The sequence below is a fragment of the Cricetulus griseus genome, chromosome 3 (assembly GCF_003668045.3).
Source record: "Cricetulus griseus strain 17A/GY chromosome 3, alternate assembly CriGri-PICRH-1.0, whole genome shotgun sequence".
In the NCBI taxonomy this organism is placed as follows: domain Eukaryota; kingdom Metazoa; phylum Chordata; class Mammalia; order Rodentia; family Cricetidae; genus Cricetulus; species Cricetulus griseus.
The window spans coordinates 22,189,875-22,213,191 of NC_048596.1; the positions used below are offsets into that span (position 1 = coordinate 22,189,875).

Sequence of the window (23,317 nt, forward strand, 5' to 3'; positions counted from 1 at the left end):
AGCCTACAATCCACACTGCCAGAGAAACTAGTAAGGAAGAGGACCCTAAGAGAGTCATACATGGTCCCCTGGAGAAGGGGAAAGGGACAAGATCTCCTGAGCAAATTGGGAGCAAGGGAGGTGAGGGGAGGGAGATAGGAGAATGAGAAAGGGAGAAGAGGAGGGAGCAAGGAGGACATGAGGGAGCAGAAAGTTTGAGTCAGTGGGGGGGGATAGAAGAAAACAAAAAGGAGATACCATAATAGAGGGAGACATTTTAGGTTTACAGAGAAATCAGGCACTAGGGAAAGGACTGGAGATCTACAAAGATGACAACTGACAATCTAAGCAACAGAGGAGAGGCTACCTTAAATGCCCTCTCCTGGTAATGTGATTGATGACTGTCTTATATGCCATCCTATAGCCTTCATCCAACAGCTGGTGGAAGTAGAAGCAGACACCCACAACTGATCACTGAACTGAACTGGAATCCAGTTGCAGAGAACAAGTGATGGGCAAAAGGGTCCAGACCAGGCTGGTGAAACCTACAGAAACAGCTGACCTGAACAACAGGGAACTCTTGGTCCCCAGACTGATAGATGGGATACCAGCATGGGACTGATCCAGAACCCAGGAACATGGGTTTCAATAAGGAGGTATCGGAAATCCATGGGACCTCCTGTAGTTGTTCAGAAATGGAAAAAATTATAGGAACATTGAAAAATTATATATGGGAGTTTAAAGGCCCATGTCTTTGGCCAGGAGATTATAATAAACAGAGAGATCATGTTAATTTAATGGATTGAGAAAACTAACAGGAAAAGGAAACACATCCATGTTATGTGAAATGAAAGTTATATAAATATTAAATATATAATGGATATCTTGGGATAAAATTAAGACAAGGACCTTTGTTTGAAATATGTCCCAAAAAGAAAACAAACAAAAGTAGAAAATAGCTAAAGTTTTTATTTCTCATTTCTGTCTAAAAAGCTCTCTGATTTCCACCCTTTAAAAGGAAGTAAATGTCTTTGGTGATTAATATGGATTGTCAACTTGACAGGCTCTGACATCACCAGAGAGTGGCCTGTGGACATGTCAGGGAGGTGAGAAGGTTCATTCTAACTGAGAAAAAAATATGGGACACCATGAAAAGGACAAACTTGATAATAATAGGATGAGAAGAAGGTGAAGAAATACTGCTCAAAGGTACAGAAAACATATTCAACAAAATCATAGAAAACTTCCCCAACCTACAGAAGGATATGCCTATGAAAGTACAAGAAGCTTATAAAACAGCAAACAGACTGGACCACAAAGAAGTCCCCCTGACACATAATAATCAAAATGCCAAATCTACAGAATATAGAGAAAATATTAAGAGCATCAACGGAAAAATGCGAAGTAACATAAAGGCAGACCTATCAGAATCGTACCCGACTTCTCCATGGAAACTCTGAAAGCCAGAAGGTCCTGGATAGATATCCTACAAACACTAAGGGAGCATGGATGTCAACCCAGACTAGTGTACCCAACAAAACTTTCAATCACTATAGAGGGAGAAAACAAGATATTCCATAACAAAAATTGATTTAAACAACACATATCCATAAATCCAGCACTACAGAAACTTCTGGAAGGAAAACTCCAACCCAACAAAGATAACTACACTCACAAAAACATAGGCAATAGATAATCCAGTTTTACCAAACACGAAAAGAAACAGGAGGATGATATCCACACACAAAGACACCACCAACAATAAATCCAAAAAAACAAGAACCAACAATCAATGGACATCAATATCCCTAAATGTCAACAGTCTTAACCTGCCCATAAAAAGATACAGGTTAACAGAATGGATACGACAGAATCCATCCTTCTGCTGTATACAAGAAACACACCTCAACTTCAAAGACATGCGTTACCTCAGAGTAAAGGGTTGGGAAAAGATTTTCTAATCAAATGGGCCCAAGAAACAAGCTGGTGCAGCAATACTAATATCTAACAAATTACACTTCAAACAAAAATCAATCAAAAGAGATGAAGAATGGCATTTCATACTCATCACAGGAAAAGTCCATCAAGATGAAGTCTCAATCCTGAGCATCTATGCCCCAAATACAAAGGCAGCCACATTTGCAAAAGAAACATTACTAAAGCTCAAACCACACATAAAACCACACGCACTTATAGTAGGAGACTTCAACACCCCCCTTTCACCACTAGACAGGACCACCAGACAGAAAATTAACAAAGAAACAAAGGATCTAACAGAAGTTATGACCCAACTGGGTTTAACAGATATCGATAGAACATTCCATCCAAACACAAAAGAATATACCTTCTTCTCATCGCCACATGCAACCTTCTCTAAAATTGACCACATAGATGGCAACAAAGCAAACCTCCACAGTTACAAAAGAATTGAAATAACCCCCTGTATCTTATCAGATCACCATGATTTAAAGTCAGAGTTTAACAGCAATACAAATTGCAGAAAACCTACATATTCGTGGAAATGGAATAACACCCAATTGCCCCATTCATGGGTTGAGGAAGAAATAAAAAAAAATTAAAGACTTCCTAGAATTTAATGAGAATGTAGACACAACATACCCAAGTTTATGGGACACTCTGAAAGAAGTGCTAAAGGGAAAGTTCATAGCACTAAGTGTCCACATGAAGAAAGTGGAAAAAAGTCACACTAGAGAATTGACAGAACAACTGAAAGCACTAGAGCAAAAAGAAGCAAACTCAACACGGAGTAGATGCCAGGAAATAATCAAACTGAGGGCTGAAATCAATAAAGTAGATTACATTACAAAGAATCAATGAAACAAAGAGTTGGTTCTTTGAGAAGATCAACAAGATAGACAAACCTCTATCCAAACTAACCAAAAGGCAGAGAGGGAGCATGCTAATTAACAAAATCAGAAAAAAAATGGAAATATAACAACAGACATTGAGGAAATCCAGAGAATCTTCAGGTCATACTTTGAAAACCTGTACTCCACAAAATTCGAAAATCCAATGGAGATGGACAGTTTTCTGGATAAATATCACTTACCAAAATTAAATCAAGATCAGATAAACAGTTTAAATCGACCTATAACCCCTAATGAAATAGAAGCAGTCATCAAAAGCCTCCCAACCAAAAAAAGCCCAGGGCCAGATGGCTTCACTGCAGAATTCTACCAGAAATTCAAACAAGAGCTAACACCAGTACTCCTCAAACTGTTCCATACAATAGAAACAGAAGGGACATTGCAAACCTCTTTTTACGAGGCTACAATCACTTTGATACCCAAGCCACACAAAAATACAAGTAAAAAAGAGACTACAGACTAATATCTCTCATGAACATTGATGCAAAAATACTCAACAAAATATTGGCTAATCGAATCCAAGAACACATCAGAAAAATCATCCACTGTGATCAAGTAGGCTTCATCCCAGGGATGCAAGGATGGTTCAACATGTGAAAATTCATCCATGTAATCCACAAAACAAACTGAACTATATAAACTATATAAACAAACTGAAAAAGAAAAACCACATGATTGTAGGGAGACACCGTAGCCACACATCCTAAAGGCCGGCTACAGGTGTGCCTGACCACGCTTGTCTTGGCTTGGTCGTGGGGTCCAGGATGATGTGTGGGGAGTTCTTTAGGGGGCAGACACGTAGGAGACCTCCCTTCTCTCTGGCCACACTAGCTTGTGAGCTCTGGGCACGCTTTGGCTTGTGATTGGCTGGTGTTTATCTGAATAAAGAAATCTCAGCCTTTTGGACTGCAGATCGATCTCATCACTTGACACCCATTGCCCAATGGGCGATGTTTTGCTACTCCCTGTCACACTTTCCAATTTGTGCCTCTGCTACCCTAGCTGCTGGCAGAAAAGCCGCGTGTCTGCCACATGCTCGCTCAAATCTAGCTACATGTGTGTGTCTGCAGCCTGAAATCCAGAGCTGCCTGGCTGGCACAGCCTGGGGTTTACAGCTTTAATCCACAGAAAACGCTCACTGCTGCTTCGAGTTCCTGTCCCAGGTTCCCACTGTGCTGTCCCCACCTCAGCTTCTCGATGCTGCTTTCTTTGTTTCCCGGGCTCTGCCCACCATCCGCTGGGCCAGACCCTGGATGCATCTGCTGCTGAGTGAGTCTTTTCAAATTAACTGTGGGCACAGTCACCTGCCTGACACAAATACCCGCCAGGTACGTTCTAAAAATTTCTTAGTGTCTAGAAATTTTCTGAAAGTTTCGGATCCTACTCAAAATAGACGTGACTGCTCCACCTGCTGGTCAGATGTAGTTACTGCACCTGAAGATGGCATTACAGTAAATGTAGCTGAATTTCTGTCACCCTTCCCACTATATAATCTCTCCTATTCTTATGCGCATTCAGTGCTGGAGAAACAAGCTGACTTGCTGAATGTTGGCTTATATGTCTTATTAGCTGTGAATGTATTAATTCACATATTGTCATTCCTCAGGAACAAAGGGAAGGCTGATTTCCCCACCTGCCTACAGGACATGCAAGCTTTGCATAACAAGGTTTTAGAAGGGACAAGAATGACTTATAATACACTTATGGAGATAGTAGAACAGAAACTGGATGATAGGCTTCATTCTATGTTTTATACAATACAGGCAGATCTGTCTACTACTCAAGCTGAAATGCAACACATTTATAATAACATAAAAACGGAGAAATGCTCCATTTTAGAGGTTTTACAGGTTAGGCAGGCAGAAGACCGTGATGAATTAAAAATTATTTTAGAGGCCTTACAGGTTAAGCATGCAACAGACCATGATGAATTACAGAGTATTTTAGAGGCATCAGAGGTCAAGCAAGCAACAGACCATGATGAACTGAAAAATATTTTAGATCATTACAAGCCAAGCAGGCAGCAGACAATGATGAATCAAAGAATGTTTTGGAGGTGTTAGGGGCTACACAGGCAACAGACTGTGATGAATTAAAGGACATATGTAACCAACTAGAAACTCAAATAGTCTCTCTCTCCTATTCCTTTGTTACTAAGGTAGAAGATACCCAGAATAGGCTTCAACAATCGGATAATGCCATTAAATCAATGGCTGGAAAATGCGAAAGAGATTGGTAGAATTAGAACTGAGTTTCAAAGTTTACAAGATGAATTACAGAACAGGGATAACAAACTTGAAATGTCTATCAAGTCGATTGGTGAGGCAAATCACAACCTTGATTCTAAATTTCAATCTCCACGCCACCCAGATGCTAGCTAGGGATGAACGTATTACCCGTCTAGAAAACCTTACAGGAGAATTGTCAAAGCAAATCGTGGATCCTATATCATGCTTTGAATCTTTCATGATGAATGAGATTAAAACCACCAATGAGGATGTCCTGGCCAGGCTGAAGGATAGATTTGATGAAGAGGAAGCAGACTCACTCCAATCTGAGGTGCCTACTTCGAACAGGTATTTCAATCATTCTAAAGTAATTACGCACACACTTTTAGTCTACCCGGCCATGGGGGTGGAAAAGCAACCAACTAAAAGACACTCCCAGGGACAGACATCGTATGCATGGCAACCAATCCAGTTGAAAGAGCTTAAGCATATTAAAGAATCAGTTGACTCATATGGTCTTCATAGCCCATACATAAAACAGCTGTTACATTCATGGGCCACCTTTAACAGGGTGACACCCACAGATTGGGTAGGACTGGTTTCAGTTGTCCTTGAGAATTCTTGCCAAGTTAAATGGAAGGCATTACTTGGAGGGGAGGGGAAACCCGTACAGTGGCAGGCCATTAGGGATGGGGTTGATGCACCCCTCCAGAAGATCCTAGGAGAAGGTATTTATGCTGACCCACAGGTTCAGGCTGAATATGATGACCATATGCTGTCCCTATGCAGAACAGCAGCACTAAATGCATGGGATAAGGTTCGTGAGCCGGGAGAACAACTAGAAGCTTATACCAAAATAGAACAGGGACAAACAGAACCATATAAGGACTTCTTAGACCAGTTGACCAGAGCAGTAGACATACAAATAGCAGATTCAGAGATATGACATTCGATTTTGTATACCTTAGCTTATGACAATGCAAACCCAATATGTAAAAGAATACTTTTGCCTTTAAAGATCAGATCGGCTCCACTAGAATAATGGGTTCTGCATACTACCCACATTGACTGTAACATGTAAGATGCTAAAATCTGGGCAGGAGAAGCTGTCCCAAGAGGTTTCAACAGACAGAAGAAGATTAGGAGAGATAGTAACAGAAGGACTTGGGAAGAAGAAGAACCTTACAGGGACTCATACAGGTATCGAGAAGCCAATGTTCATCGCTACCATGACCCAGAGCCTCATATAGGAAGAGCACACTCCAGGAGTCCATGGAAGCATCAGGAGAATAGATGTTTCAGCTATGGTAGAATGGGACATATAAGGAGAAATTGTAGGCAAAAAAATTCTAGTGATTCCCCACATGAAATGTCTTTGCCCTCTGGGTTTTGTAGGAGATGTGGTAAGGGCAGACATTGGACTAATGAATGCAGATAGAATAGGGACATACAAGGGTACCTGTTAACATCGGGGAACTCCGAAGGGGGACTCCAGCGGGCCCCCACATCAAGAAAGGTCCGATTGTTCCCAATGGCAATGGGAGACAATCTCTCACAGGACAAATAGATAGTTCCTTGCCTATTGTGGAAAATGATACTGCTCTAGATGGTAGTTTGAATAATGATGAAGAATCAAATGTGACTGAAAAAACGCATATTTTTGCAAACTTCTATTAATGATTCTAGGCCTCAGAAATAAAAATCAATGGTAAAGTTATTAAAGGCTTAGTGGACACGGGGGCTGATGTAACTATTATTACCCAGAAGTCTTGGCCTCAGAAATGACCTCTTAAAGAGGCAAATGTACAATTTTTAGGAATTGGTACTCTATCTAGAGTTCAACGGAGTGTTCACTCGGTGGTCTGCATTGTACCAGAAGGACAGAAAGGAAGACTGAAACCTGACAAGGCAGATCTCTTACAGCAATGGAATACTCAAATTAACATCACTCCAATGTCAGATACGAATTCTAGAAAATCGCTGGATAATAGGAAGGATCGGGTAAGACGCCATGGAAAATGGTTACCAACTACCCAGGCTGTACAGACACTAAATACAAATGATGGGCCTTCAGAGGAACCAAAGGCCCTGCCATTAAAATGGCTTACAGATGAACCACTCTGGATAGGGCAATGGCCTTTGTCCTCTGGAAAACTAGAGGCTCTAGAAAAGTTTGTACAGGAACAGCTAGAGGCTGGTCACAAAGAGCAATCTACCAGCCATTGGAATTCTCCTGTATTTGTTATCAAGAAGTCAGGTAACTGGAGAATGCTGACAGACCTGAGAGCCATAAATAAGGTAATTCAACCTATGGGCTCTCTACAGCCAGGAATGCCACTGCCTTCCTTAATACCTAAAGGATGGCCGTTCATAGTAATTGACCTGAAAGACTGCTTTTTCACTATACCATTACAAGAAAGTGATAGAGAGAAATTTGCATTTACAGCGCCAACTCTTAATAATTCACAGCCAGTTCAGAGATACCAGTGGAAGGTTTTACCACAAGACATGCTAAATAGTCCTACTTTGTGTCAACACTTTGTACAACCTTTGGAAATAATTCGTAAAAAAATTCCACAATCTCTTGTTTATCATTATATGGATGATATTCTTTTACCGGATTCTAATAAGGAAACTTTGGAATGTATGTTTGACATGGTGAAGGAAGTTCTGCCAAGATGGGGATTACAAAAAGCTCCAGAAAAGATACAAAGAGGAGATTCTATTAACTATTTAGGATGTAAGATAGACGTACAAATTATTAAACCACAGAAGGTACAAATTAAAAGGGAACATTATTAAACTCTTAATAATCTTCAAAAGCTACCAGGAGAAATTTATCAATTGCAGACGATTATTGATGTAGAAGGACATGACTGAAAACATTTAAAAATGGCGCTAAAAGATGATAAGGACCTAAACAGTCCATGAATATTATCTGATGAAGCAGAAAAAGAGTTACAATGGGTAGAAAACAGAATATTGGATGCACATGTAAATCGGATAAACCTTGATTTAAACTACATTCTGGTCATCTTGCCATCCAAAGAATATCCTTCTGGAATTCTGATGCAGAGGGAAGACACTATATTAGAATGGATATTTTTGCCACATAAGCAAAATAAAAAGTTAAAGACATATAGAAAAGATTTCTCATTTGATTTTAAAGGGCAAATTAAGATTTTGTCAGCTGACTAGAAAAGATCCAGCAGAAATTATAGTACCTTTAACTAATGATGAAATATCCTCCTTATGGAAGGATAATATTTATTATTGGCAAATATTGGCAAATAGCTCTTACCGACTTTTGGGGAACAATTAGCAACAACTATCCCAAAACTGACAGAATTAAATTCATAAAAAAAGACAGTCTGGATTCTTCCATGCATTGTAAGACAAACTCCCATTTCTGGAGTTCTTGCCTTCTACACTGATGCCAACAAATCAGGTAAGGCTGGTTATAAAGCAGGTGAGGTAAGTAAAGTAGTTCAAAGTCCATACACATCTATACAGAAGGCAGAATTACATGCAATTCTCATGGTGCTTATGGATTTCACAAAACTTCTTAACATAGTTACTGATTCCCAATATGTGGAGAAAGTTGTCTTACACATAGAGACTGCAGAATTCATCCCTGATAATACTGAACTAACCTCGTTGTCCCTACAATTACAGAAAACAATCAGAAACAGAAGTAATCCTCTGTACATTATGCATATTAGATCCCATACCGGGATGCCAAGCCCACTAGCACAAGGCCATGATGAGATTGATCGTTTATTAATTGGAAGTGTGCTAGAAGCCTCAGAATTTCATAAGAAACATCATGTAAATAGCAAAGGTTTGAAAAAGGACTTCTCCATCACTTGGCAAATGCCAAGGATATAGTGAGAAACTGTCCTACTTGTTCCTTTTATAATCAAACTCCATTGCCAGCAGGTTGTAATCCTAAAGACATTCAGAGGAATGAGATCTGGCAAATGGAAGTCTTTCACTTTACACAATTTGGAAATTTGAAATATGTGCATCACACCATTGACACATTTTCAGGTTTCCAATGGGCTACTGGTCTCAACTCTGAAAAAGATGTTTCCATTATTACACACCTACTAGAGGTGATGGCAATTATGGCCATACCTGCACAGATAAAAAATGACAATGCGCCAATATATGTCTCCACAAAAATGGAACAGTTCTTCAAATATTATAACAGTTCTGGGCATTTGGCTTTTCTCCTCTAAAATCCAAACATGTTATTTAACAAAATTTTAACGTTTCTGTGTTATATCAAGAATCCAATTGATGTAATACAAAATAAATGAAGAATTTGAGGACCATCTTTTGTCTTTTCTTGGCTCTTTCTTTCAAGGCCTACACCCTCTCATAATTGTCATTTTTCAATGGTTGCCTTTCCCAGTACACATACATGTGCCAGCAAACATTTCTCTGCTGACACTTTTGTTTGAGTCCCATACAGCCAATGAAGACCCACCTGCTGACAATCCCTGCATGCTCCGGAAAAAGAATTGGGCCATACCTCTCCGACTGCACTGGATTCAACTTACTCCATTTCAACTGACACTCTGACCAGAACCTCAAGTACTGACTTCAATCAAGTTGAGGATTTCAACCTAGATCTTCAATCAAGCAAATCCCATGTAACATGGACTGGAGATAACCCAATAGAGACTCCCTATGCTAACATTTTTTCACACAGGACCCCAAGAGGCTACCATCGTCCCATTTCAGCAGGAAGTAACTTAGAAGATGCTACGCCCCTGCTCCCCATTATTGTTTATTAGGGCACTATAAGCCTAGTTAGGCATAACTTTCTTATTGTTTAGAGTTGGAATTGGAAGGAGGTGTTCAAGTTAGACACCCTTTCCTCATGACTTTAGGCCTTAGTTGGTATAGACATAGTTAAGATGTACAATAGCAGATTATTGTATCGTCTTGTATTTCACCTTTATGATTGTTAATTTTGCATTTTTTACACTATTAAGTTTTAACCCTCTCTTAGAGTAAAAAGGGAATTATAGGGAGACACCGTAGCCAGGCCTCCCATAGGCCGGAGACAGGTATGCTTGACCATGCCTGTCAGGCCTGGTCGAGGGGTGCAGGATGATGCATGGGGAGTTCTTAAGGGGGCAGACACGTGGGAGCCCTCCCTTCTCTCTGGCCATGGTAGCTTGCAAGCTCTGGGCACACTTTGGCTTGCGCTTGGCTGTTGTTTATCTGAATAAAGAAACCTTAGTCTTACAGACTATGATCTATCTCATCACATGAGCATCTCACTAGATGCTGAAAAAGCCTTTGACAAAATCCAGCATCCCTTCATGATAAAGATCTTGGAGAGAACAGGAATAACAGGAACATATCTAAACATGATAAAAGCAATATGCAGCAAACCACAGCCAACATCAAACTAAATGGAGAGAAACTCAAAGCAATCCCTCTAAAATCAGGAACAAGACAAGACTGTCCTCTCTCTCCATATCTCTTCAATATTGGACTTGAAGTTCTAGTTAGAGCAATAAGACAAGAAAGGAGAAATCACAGGGATACAAATCAGAAAGGAAGAAGTCAAACTTTCACTATTTGCAGATGATATGATAGTCTACATAAGTGACCCAAAAACTCTACCAAGGAACTCCTACAGCTGATAAATATCTTCAGAAAAGTAGCAGGATACAAAATTAACAAAAAAATCAGTAGCCCTACTATATACAGATGATAAATGCAATGAGAAAGAAATCAGAGAAACATCACACTTCACAATATCCACAAGCAACATAAAATATCTTGGGGTAATGCTAACCAAAAAGTGAAAGACCTATACAGTAAGAACTTTGAGTCTTTAAAGAAAGAAATTAAAGAAGATACCAGAAGTTGGAAAGATCTCCCATGCTCTTGGATACGGAGAATCAACATAGTAAAAATGGCAATCTTGCCCAAAGCAATCTACAGATTCAGTGCAATCCCCATCAAAAATCCCAACACAGTTCTTCACAGACATTGAAAGAACAATACTCAACTTTATATGGGAAAATTAAAAAACCTAGGATAGACAAAACAACTCTGTACAATAAAGGATCTTCTGGAGGCATCACCATCCCTGACTTCAAGTTCTATTATAGGGCCATAGTTCTGAAAACAGCTTGGTATTGGCACAAAAATAAACAGGTAGACCAATGGAATCAAATTGAAAACCCTGATATTAACCCACACACCTACGAACACCTTATTTTTGACAAAGGTGCTAAATCTATACAATGGAAAAAAGATAGCATCTTCAACAAATGGTCCTGGCACAACTGGATTCAGACATGCAAAGATTGCAGATAGATCCATATCTGTCACCATGCACAAAACTTAAGTGTAAATGGGTTAAAGATCTCAACATATTCAGCCACACTGAATCTTCTAGAAGAGAAAGTGGGAGATACCCTTGAACAAATTGGCACAGGAAACTGCTTCCTGAACATTACGCCAGTAGCTCAGACATTGAGGTCTGCAATTAATAAATGGGACCTCCTGAAACTGAGAAGCTTCTGTAAGGCAAAGGACACAGTCAGAAAGACAAACAACAGCCCACAGAATGGGAAAAGAACTTGATCAACCACACATCTGACAGATGGCTGACTTCCAAAATATACAATGAACTCAAGAAGCTAGCCACCAAGACACCAAATAATGAAATTAAAAAGTGGGGTGTAGGAGAAGCTGTAGCCACGCCTACTTAGTGGCTGGCTACAGGTGTGCCTGACCACACTTGGGAGGGTGTGGTCAGGGTGACATAGAGTGAGAATTTCAGGAGACTGCGTTTCTCTTTTGGTTTCACTTTGGGGCTTGCGACAGAGACAGCTGCTACGCCGACTGGCTAGGTCACTCTGTAAGTAAGGCTTTTCCATATTAAATACCCTTGTATTTCTACCTCACTCCGTATTGGGAATTTCCCACTATATCTGGTTGTCAGGAGCGGGATATTGGAAACCTACATCCCATTTGGGACAGCCCACCAGGCCTTTGGCATAGGCGGAGAAAGGTCCCTCTCTTCACAGGTGCTACAGTCTCCCAGCCGAACTGCTGTCTCTGAGCTGCTCCCAGCTTGGAGACTGACACAGACCTCCTATGGTTTTACCACCATGCGTGCTCAGGACCAGCTCGGACTGCTGCCTACCCACACCCGGTGGCCTCCAGCCCTTGAACCGAGTTGGAGTAGGTCTCGGCTTTCAGCAGGGTCTGTGCAATGGCCTTAAAGCCAAGCCTCATTCAGTTGTTGCAGCCACAAGGCCTTATACTCTCTAAGATAAGCGTAGCCGCTTTTGTGACCTCACTCCACAGCTGCCATCCACCACTGCCAAATGCCTCAGAATAACTGAACATCTATGCCACCCACTGGTCAAAGATAGTTACTGCATCTGGAATAGAAATCAGGTAAAATTATGGCGGAATAATTATCATTTGCTAAGATTGTAATATTTTTGCTTATAACATGAATTCACTGTTTGAGGAGGATGCTAAATTGCCAATTACTGGCCTATGTGCCTTAATGGCAGTTAGCTTCCTGGGACAAATAATACTATTAGCTAGAGGCTCAGGAACAGGGACAGAGATAACCTCACCACCTGCTTGCAGGAAATAACCGCTTTACGCAATGAGGTTTTGGAGAACAGATTAGGTCAGACCACAATTGTGCAGCAAGTGGAATAGAAATTGGATGATAAGCTTGGCTCTGTGCCCAATACGCTAAAGACAGAGCTGTCTGTTACCCAAGATGAGATGCAGCATATTTATGATAAGATAAGCACAGAGAAATCCTCCATGTCTGAGGCCATAGAGGCTAGGCTGTCAGAAGACCATGATGAGCTAAAGAATATCTATAGCCAGCTAGAAACTCAGATAAGCAATGTTACCCAGAAAATAGATGCAAAGGTGCAAAATACCCAGGATAGGGTTGAAGAATTGGATAATGCCATTCAATCAATTATTGAAGCATCCAAGGTAGCAGATCACAAATTTGAGTCTAAATTTGAATATTTGGAAGACAATTTACAGTACAGGGCTGACAGATTACATAGGTCCATACGGTCGATTGCTGAGGACTAAAAATCAACAAATCATGACCTGGAATCTAGACTCCAATACCTAGAAGGCAGTTTTCATGCCATCGAGATGCTGTCTAATGATGATCATATTAAAGATCTAGAAAAACGTGTAGATGAGCAGTTAGAGCAATTTAAAGATTCATTAACATGCTTGAAATCTTATATGATTAAGGAGATTGAAACTTTTCAAAAGGATATCATCACTAGGCTTAAAGATCATTGGGATGCCTCAGAGGCAGAATCACTCCAATCCCAGGCACCTACTCCACCCAGGTATCGTGACTATTCTTCTAAAGTTGTTACTCGTACACCATTAGTGTACCCAGCTACCATGGTAGAAAAGCCAGCTTCTAAGAAACACACTCATGGACAGATGGCTTATGAATTACAACCTATACAGCTGAAGGATCTTAAGAATATTAAAGAATCAGTTGTCTCCTATGTTCTCCATAGCCTATACGTAAAACAGCTATTACATTCATGGGCAACTTTTAACATGGTGACACCCACAGATTGGGAACGATTGGTAGCACCTGTACTTGAGAATTCATGCCAAAGCCAGTGGAAAGCATTGTTCAGGGAAGAGGTGAAGCTCCTAGAGCATCAGGGCTTGAAGGAAGGTTTTGAAGCCCCTCTGGATAAGCTTCTTGGTGATGGTATTTATGCTAATCCATAGGCTCAGGCTGAATATGATGACAATATACTGTCCCTATGCAGGAAAGCAGCATTAAATGCCTGGGATAAGGTTCCTGAGCCAGGAGAATGCCTAGAAGCTTATATGAAAATAGAACAGGGACCTACAGAACAGTTCTAGGACTTCTTACAAAGGTTAACTAGGACAGTAGAATTACAAGTAACAGATCCAGAAACAAGACAATCAATTATATACACAATAGCTTATGAAAATGCAAACCCAATATGCAAAAGAATACTTTTGCCTTTAAAGATCAGATCAGCTCCGCTAGAAGAATGGGTTTGTATGCAGCCAACATTGATTATAATGTGCAAGATACTGGATCTTGGGTAGGAGAAGCCATTTCAAAAGGTTTAAAAAGGCAACAGGAAATTAAAAGTTCTAGATGTGAGAATACAAGGGCTTGGCAAGGAGAAGCACCATACAGAGGTCAATATAGGTACCAAGAGGCTAGAGGTTACTGCTACTATGAACCAGAACCTTGGGTAGGAAGAGCCTTCCCCTGGAGACCACGAGGGCTCCAGGAACCTAGATGTTTCAACTGTGGTAAAATGGGACATACTAAGAGAAATTGTAGACAAACGAATTCTAACAATGCCTCATATGGAATGCCACTGCCTTCTGGATTGTGTAGAAGATGTGGTAAGGGCAGACACTGGACCAATGAATGTAGATCGACCAGGGACATACAAGGAAACCTGTTAAGGTTGGGAAACCCCGAGGGGGGTACTCAAGAAGGCCCCCACATCGAGAAAGGTCAGGTCATTCCCAGTAGCAGTGGGAGACAATCTCTCACAGGACCAATAGATAGATCTTTGACTATTGTGAAAAATGATACTGTTCTAGATGATATTTTGAATAGTGATGTTGAATCAAATGTGAATGGACAAAATGAGAAACGCATATTTTGGCAAGCTTCTATTAATGATAAAATGCCTCAGTTGAAAGTGAACATTAATAATTAGGTTATTTCTGGCTTAGTAGACACTGGGGCGGATGTAACTATTATTACCCAAAAATCTTGGCCTCAGAAATGACCTCTTAGAGAGGCAAATGTACAATTTTTAGGAATTGGAACTCTATCTAGAGTTCGACAGAGTGTTAACTCGGTGGTCTGCATTGGACTGGAAGGACAGAAAGGGATACTGAAACCATTCGTGGCAGATATAGCTATAAGTCTCTGGTGTCTTGATCTCTCACAACAATGGAATACTCAAAGTAATATTCCTCCAGTGTCAGATGCAAATTATGTACAATCTTTAGATAGTAGGAAAGATCTTGTAAGATGCTATGGAAAATGGTTACCAACCATCCATGCTGTACAAAAACTAGGTAAAAATGATGGGCCTTCAGAGAAGCCAAAGGCCCTGCCATTGAAGTGGCTTACAGATGAACCTGTTTGGGTAGGACCTCTGAGAAACTAGAGGCTTTATAAAAGTTAGTACAGGAACAGCTAGACGCTGGACATATAGAGGAATCTACCAGTCCTTGGAATTCTGTATTTGTTATCAAAAAGAAGTCAGGTAAGTGGAGAATGCTGACAGACCTGAGAGCCATAAATAAGGTAACTTAACCAATGGGCTCTCTGCAACCTGAAATGCCATTGCCTTCCTTGATTCCTAAGGGATGGCCAATCATAGTCATCAATCTGAAAGATTGTTTTTTTCACAATACCATTAGAAGAAAATAATAGAGAAAAATTTGCACTTACTCTTCTAAATCTTGATAATCCAGTTAGGAGATATCAGTGGAGGGTTTTGCCACAAGGAATGCTAAATAGTCCTACTTTGTGTCAGCACTTTGTACAGCAACCTTTGGAAATAATTCATAAAAAATTTTCACAATCTCTTGTTTATCATTACATGGATGTCATTCTTATATCAGATTCCAATAAAGAAACTTTGGAACATATGTTTGAAATGGTGAAGGAAGTTCTGCTTTGTTGGGGTTTACAGATTGCCCCAGAAAAGATACAAAGAGGAGATTCTATTAACTATTTAGGTTACAAGATAGACTTACAAAGAATCGGACCTCTAAAGGTACAAATTAGGAGAGATCGTTATCAAACTCTTAATTCTCTTCAGAAATTATTAGGGGAAATTTCTCAACTACAGACGATTATTGGTGAAGCACATGACTTAAAGCATTTAAAAATGGCCCTTAAATGTGATAAGGACATAAACAGTCCTAAAATATTATCTGCTGAGGCAGAAAAATAGTTACAATTGGTAGAAAACAGAATATTCGATGCACATGTAAATCGGATAAACCTTGATTTAAACTACATTCTGGTCATCTTGCCATCCAAAGAATATCCTTCTGGAATTCTGATTCAGAGGGAAGACACTATATTAGAATGGATATTTTTGCCACATAAGCAAAATAAAAAGTTAAAGACATATAGAAAAGATTTCTCATTTGATTTTAAAGGGCAAATTAAGACTTCGTCAGCTGACTAGAAAAGATCCAGCAGAAATTATAGTACCTTTAACTAATGATGAAATATCCTCCTTATGGAAAGATAATATTTATTATTGGCAAATATTGGCAAATAGCTCTTACTGACTTTTTGGGAACAATTAGCAACAACTATCCCAAAACTGACAGAATTAAATTCATAAAAAAGACAATCTGTATTCTTCCACGTGTTGTAAGACAAACTCCCATTTCTGGAGTTCTTACCTTCTACACTAATGCCAACAAATCAGTAAGGCAGGATATAAAGCAGGTGAGGTAAGTAAAGTAGTTCAAAGTCCATATATATCTGGTAGAGAAGGCAGAATTATATGCAATTCTAATGGTACTTATGGATTTTACAGAACCTCTTAATATAGTTGCTGATTCCCAATATGCAGAGAGAGAGTTGTGTTACACATTGAGACTGCAGAATTTGTTCCTGATAATATGAAATTAACTTCTCTGTTTTTACAATTACAGGAAATTATCAGAAACAGAAATAATCCTACATACAGTACACATACCAGATCCCATACGGGTCTGCCAGGCCCACTAGCACAAGGCAATGATGAGATTCATCATTATTAATTGGAAGTGTGCTAGAAGCCTGAGAATTTCATAAGAAACATGTAAATAGCAAAGGTTTGAAAAAGGACTTCTCCATCACTTGGCAACATGCCAAGGAGATAGTGAGAAACTATCCTACTTGTTCCTTTTATAATCAAACTCCATTGCCAGCAGGTTGTAATCCTAAGGGCATTCAGAGAAATGAGGTTTGGCAGATGGATGTCTTTCACTTTGAAGAGTTTGGAAATTTGAAATATGTGCATCATACTATAGACACATTCTCAGGGTTCCAATGGCCTACTGCTCTTAACTCTGAAAAAGCTGATTCTGTTATTACACACCTGCTAGAGGTGATGGCAGTTATGGGTATACCTTCACAAATAAAAACTGACAATGTTCCAGCATATGTCTCTACAAAATTGGAACAATTTTCAAATATTATAACATAAAGCATGTCACTGGTATACCACACAATCCTACAGGACAAGCAGTGGTTGAGAGATCTAATAGAACACTTAAGGGGATGCTCAACAAACAAGCTTAGAAGACTAACTCCCCCCAAACATAGGTTGCAGAATGCTTTATTATCACTAAACTTTCTTAATGCCAATGAAAAAGGACAAACAGCTACAGAAAGACACTTGACTATGGAAAACACTGCTGAACTGAATCAGCCAGTATACTTCAAAGATGTACTAACTTCTGTATGGAAATGAGGACATGTGTTACGTTGGGGTAGGGTTTTGCATTGGTTTCTACAGGAGAAGAAAAGCTTTGGATACCATCAAAGTTGATCAAGATTCGAGTGGAATGACAGGTATTCTACTAAGGTATATCTCATAAACTAAATAGAACCCTCCCAAAGGAAAGGGAAGTGTTTTGCTTTTATCTTCACAGGAAAACTCATCTCCAGAAGGCAAAGGACACTGCATGGGTAGATACTTAAGAAGAAAAGGTAGCTATAACCATCAAACAAAAGGAAAGTGCCATACGGTAAACTTTACAGCTGTCTCTCAGAGAACTCTATTTCTCTTCATTTCCTAGTCCCTATTCAATTAAACCAATGCTGGATTTAGAGGTGAATTTGGCTTTCCTCCTCTTAAATCCAAGCACATTATTTAACTAAACTTTAGTGTTTCAGTGTTTCTGTATAGTATCAAGAAGCCAATTGATGTATTGCAGAATAAAAGAAGAATTTGGGGACTGTCTTTGTCTTTTCTTGGATCTTTCTCTCAAGGTGTACACCCTCTCATAATTTTTATGCTCTCATGGTTGCATTCCCCAGTATATGTACATACACAAGCAAACATTTCTCTGCTAACTGTTTATGTTTGAGTCCCACACAGCCAATGAAGACCTGCCTGACAGCAATCCCTGGACACCCTGGAAAGAAAATGGGTCACACCTCCTCGACTGCACTGGATCCAACTTGGCTCCATTTCAACTGACACTCTGGCCAGAAGTTCGGGTACTGACTGCAATCAAGTTGAGGATTTCAAGCAAGATCTTCAATCAAGTGAACCACATCTAACATGGACTGGATATAATCCATTCAAGGCTTTCACTATACTAACATTTTTTTCCTACAGGACCCACAAGGCTATGGTCATCCCATTTCAGCAGGAAGTAACTTGGAGGATGCTCTGTCCCCTTCCCCCATTGTTGTCACTTAGGATAGTGTATATACCTAGTTAAGGATAGCTTCCTATTGTTTATGGTTGGGATTGGAAGGAGGTGTTCAGGCTTGGACACCTCTCTCAGATGACTTTAGGGTTTAGTTAAAATAGATAGTTAGGATGTGACATATCTTCCTATATTTTATCTTAATGATTGTTAATTTTGGATACTTTACACTGTTAAGTTTTAATCCTCTTTTAGACTAAAAGGGGAAGCTCTAGCCACGCCTACTTAGGGGATGGTTACAGGTGTGCCTGACCATGCTTGCAAGGGTGATGTAGAGTGAGTCTTTCCGGGGACTGCATTTCTCTTTCGGTTTCACTTTTGAGCTTGCAACAGAGACAGCTGCCACGCCGACTGGCTAGGTCGCTCTGTAAGTAAGGCTTTTCCCTATTAAATACCCTTGTATTTCTACCTGACTTCGTATTGGTAATTTCCCACTATAGTGGGGTGCAGAACTAAATAGAGAATTCTCAACAGAGGAATCTGAAATGGCTGAAAGTCACTTAAGAAAGTGCTCAAAATCCTTGGCCATCAGAGAAATGCAACTCAAAACAACTCTGAGATACCATCTTACACCAGCCAGAATGGCTAAAATCAAAAACACCAATGACATTCTATGCTGGAGAGGATGTGGAGAAAGGGAAACACTCCTCCATTGCTGGTGGGAGTGCAAACTTGTAAGACCACTTTGGAAATCAGTATGGTGGTTGCTCAGAAAAATGGGAATCAGTCTACCTCAAGATCCAGCAATTCCTCTCTTGGGCACATACCCAAATAATGCACGTTCATACAACAAGAACATATGGTCAGCCATGTTCATAGCAGCATTGTTTGTAACTGCCAGAACCTGGAAGCAACCTAGATGTCCCTCAACTGAAGAATGGATAGAGAAAATGTGGTATATTTATACAATGGAGTACTACTCAGCATAAAAAAGCAATGGAATCTTGAAATTCACAGGCAAATGGATGGAACTAGAAGAAACCATCCTGAGTGAGGTAACCCAGTCACAAAAAGACAAACATGGTATGTACTCACTCAAATATGAATTTTATACATAGAGCAAAGGATTACCAGCCTATAATCCTCTGCAACAAAGAAACTAGGAAAAAAGAAGACTCTAAGGGAAAATTGCATGGACCCCAGAGAATGGGAAGGGACAGGAACTCCTGAGCTACTTGAGAGCATGAGGGTAGGGGAGAGGGAGCTGCCAGAATGAGATGAGGAGAAAAGAAGCAGAGAGGAGGAAATAGAGGAGCAGAAATGTTGAGTTGGGCAAAATAATAGAGGAGAGCAGGATGAGAGATACCATAACAGAGGGAGACATTATAGGACCAAGGAGAGATCTGGCACTAGGGAGATTTCCAGTTATCTACAAGGATGACACAAACTCACAATCTAGGCAAAGATGGAGAGGATAACCTAAATGCCCTTCCCCTATAATGAGGCTGATGACTACTTTTTATGCCATCCTAGAGCCCTCATCCAGTGGCTGATGGAAGCAGAGGCAGACACCCACAGATGTACACTGAACTGAACTCTGGAACCTAGTTGCAGAGAGGGAGGAATGAAGATTAAAGGGGTCAATACCAGGCTGGTGAAACCCACAGAAACAGCTGGCCTGAACAAGGGGGAGCACATGGACCCCAGACTGCTGTCTGGGAGGCCAGCACAAGACTGATCCAGACCCCTGAACATGGATGTCAATTAGGTGGCCTCTGCACTCTACGGGGCCCTGGTAGTGGATTATTACTTTTCCCTGGTGTAAGAGGGGACTTTAAGAGCCCATCCCACGTGAAGGGATGCACTCTCAGCCTGTACACATGGGGGAGGGCCTAGGCCTGGCCCAGGATCATGTGGTGGACTTTGGGGAGCCACCATCAAGGCCCTACCCTGCCTGGGGAGTGGAGGGTGGATGGGATGGAGGGCAGGTGTGGGGATGGGAGGATGGTTGGAGGGAGGGGAGGGAGAGGGAGAAGGAATTGACATGTGAAGCAAGCCTGCTCATAATTTGAACTAATAAATAAACAGATTAAAAATCTCAAATCCATAAAACCTAAAGTAAAAATAACTTGAATCAAAAGGAATTTGGAAAAATACTAGGACATTTAACAATAAGAAATTGAGTTAGTTGTTTGAATGATACATGCTTTTAAACACTGTAGTATTCATGGAAATAGTATATCAATACACAATACATATTTTCTTATGTCAAAGGAGGAAGAAATTTATTTAAAAAGTATATTATGTTCATGGGTATGGGTTAATGACTAGGAGTGTGTGTGCTTGAGAGAGAGAGAGAGAGAGAGAGAGAGAGAGAGAGAGAGAAAGAGAGAGGGAGCACTGTGTATGTATGTGAGTGAGAGAGAGTGTGTGTGTGTGAGAGAGAGAGAGAGAAAGAGAAAATGCATGTGTGTGAGAGAGAGAGAGTGTGTGTGTGTGTGTGAGAGAGAGAGAGAGAGAGAGAGAGAGAGAGAGGGAGGGAGGGAGGGAGGAAGAGAGAGAGAGAGAGGGAGGGAGGGAGGGAGGAAGAGAGAGAGAGAGAGAGAGAGAGAGAGAGAGGGAGACTCAAAGAAGTCCCTTTTTCATTTTCTTTCATTTAATTTGAAAGATGGCATTTAAAAACATAGTTGTGTTCCATCATGACAAATATTTCAAGTGTTTGGAAACTTGAGAGTGAAAGAAGACAATTATTGTCACAAATTTGTAACCCAAATACAACAAAAAGAGGGAGACGAGATAAATAAATGGAAATGGAACCAATGGGGAAGCCTAGTTGCATACACTACTGAAAACTGAACATTCATTTTGAAGAATCATATAATAACATATTTATTCAAAACTATAGATCAATAGCATAGAAGATTAGAAATAATTTATTCTGTTTTATATAAATTATGTTATGCTTTTAGATGAGAATGAACTGATAAATCTTTATTAAGATATAGCCAAGTAAAAAAATGTGTTCCACAGCAACATCCAACAGAATTTCATGCATGGACCTGAGATATGTCAGTTATACAATGTAGTCCAATGAAAGACAGTGACAACATCTGGCTCCAGTTCTATACAAGTGTGATACAGTGAGTGCCACCATAGTCATAAATCAAGTGTTTGCTAGTAAAATTAATATTTATGCTGAGGGAAATTATTGTTCCTTAAGAAAGAGAAAGGGAGAAGAGGAGGAGAGAGGAGGACATGACACAGCAGGAAGATTTAGTCATGGAATGATTAGAGGAGAGCAAGAAAAGAGATACCATAATAGAGGGAGCCATTATAGGTTTAAAGAGAATTCTGGTACTACAAATATTTCCAGAGATTTACAAGGTTGACCCCAACTAACAATTTAAGCAATAATCGAGAGGCTACCTTAAATGCCCTTCTCTGATAACAAGATTGATGACTAACTTATATGCCATCCTAGAGCCTTCATCCAGTAGCTAATGGAAGCAGAAGCAGCCACCCACAGCTAAACACTGAGCTGAACTCTGGAATCCTGTAGGGGAAGCTGTAGCCATGCCTACTTAGGGGCTGGCTACAGGTGTGCCTGACCACGCTTGTGAGGGCATGGTCAGAGTGATGTAGTGTGACTGCGTTTGCTCTTTCGGTTTCACTTTGCTTCTTGCTGTACAGACCACTGACACGCCGGCTGACTAGGTCGCTCTGTAAGTAAGGCTTTTCCCTATTAAATACCCTTATATTTCTACCTGACCCTGTATTGGTAATTTCCCACTATAGAATCCAGTTACAGAAATGGAGGAGTGATGAGCAAAAGGGGTTAAGACCAGGCTGGAGAAACCCACAGAAACAGCTGACCTGAACAAGGGATTGCTCATGGACTCCAGACTAATAGCTGGGAAACCAGCATAGGACTGTTCCAGACCCCCGGAACGAGGATGTCAATTTGGAGGATGTCAGTTGTGCAATCTATGGGGCCTCTGGTAGTGGATCAGTATTTATCCCTAGTACATTAATGTATTTTGGGAGCCCACTCCACATAGAGGGATACTCTCTCAGCCTAGACACACAGGAGAGGGTCTAGGCCCTGCTCTAAATATGATAGGCTTTTGATGATTCCCCCATGGAAGGCCTCACCCTCCCTGGGGAGCAGAAAGGGGTTGCGATGGGGGGGGCAGGGAAGGAGGAGAGGGAGAGGGAACTGGGATTGACATGTAAAAGAAGCTTGTTTCTAATTTAAACTTGGTCTAATTACAATTATAAAAAGAAAATAAGCTCAAAACCTAAATTCATACAGTCATTCTGTTTTTTGAAAACAAAACATTTGGAAAAGATCTAAATTAAATGATTACTTAGAGCCTCTGCAATAGACAGAATTCCACCATACAACAAAATTCTCAGATACAAAAGTTCTCCTACATTTTTTGTTCAAAATCACACTTTCCATATGGAAACTGAACCAGAACATAGAATGAAAGCTCTGGCCAACCCCAAAACTTCTCAAGGACCTAATAACAAGACAGAAATGTATGATGAGTAACACTCACCATTGGTTTTCCTCAGTTCCCCCACCATATAGCGAGCTTCCTCTTGAACACGCTCCTCAATGCTTCTCTGCCCCATCCCAAAGTTGCGCAGAGTCACAAGTGAGAAGCGTCTCATCATTTTCCAGATCTTGCCACTGCTGAAAACAATGCCTAAAAGAAGACAAGAAATGAGTTGGGAGATCCTAAGTAAGGAAGGGGGACTGATGGCAGC

The 23,317-nt window shown here is 40.4% G+C and overlaps 1 protein-coding gene across 1 annotated transcript in view; it reads right to left on the reverse strand.

The window, feature by feature from the left end:
• Positions 1–23,317, reverse strand: part of LOC100753681 (cytochrome P450 2C18) — a 58,613-nt gene that overhangs the window by 17,687 nt on the left and 17,609 nt on the right. Inside the window, 3 exon segments of the mRNA XM_027407459.2 lie at positions 4,007–4,171; positions 6,294–6,397; positions 23,107–23,256. Of these exon segments, the coding sequence (XP_027263260.2) occupies positions 4,007–4,171; positions 6,294–6,397; positions 23,107–23,256 (419 nt within the window).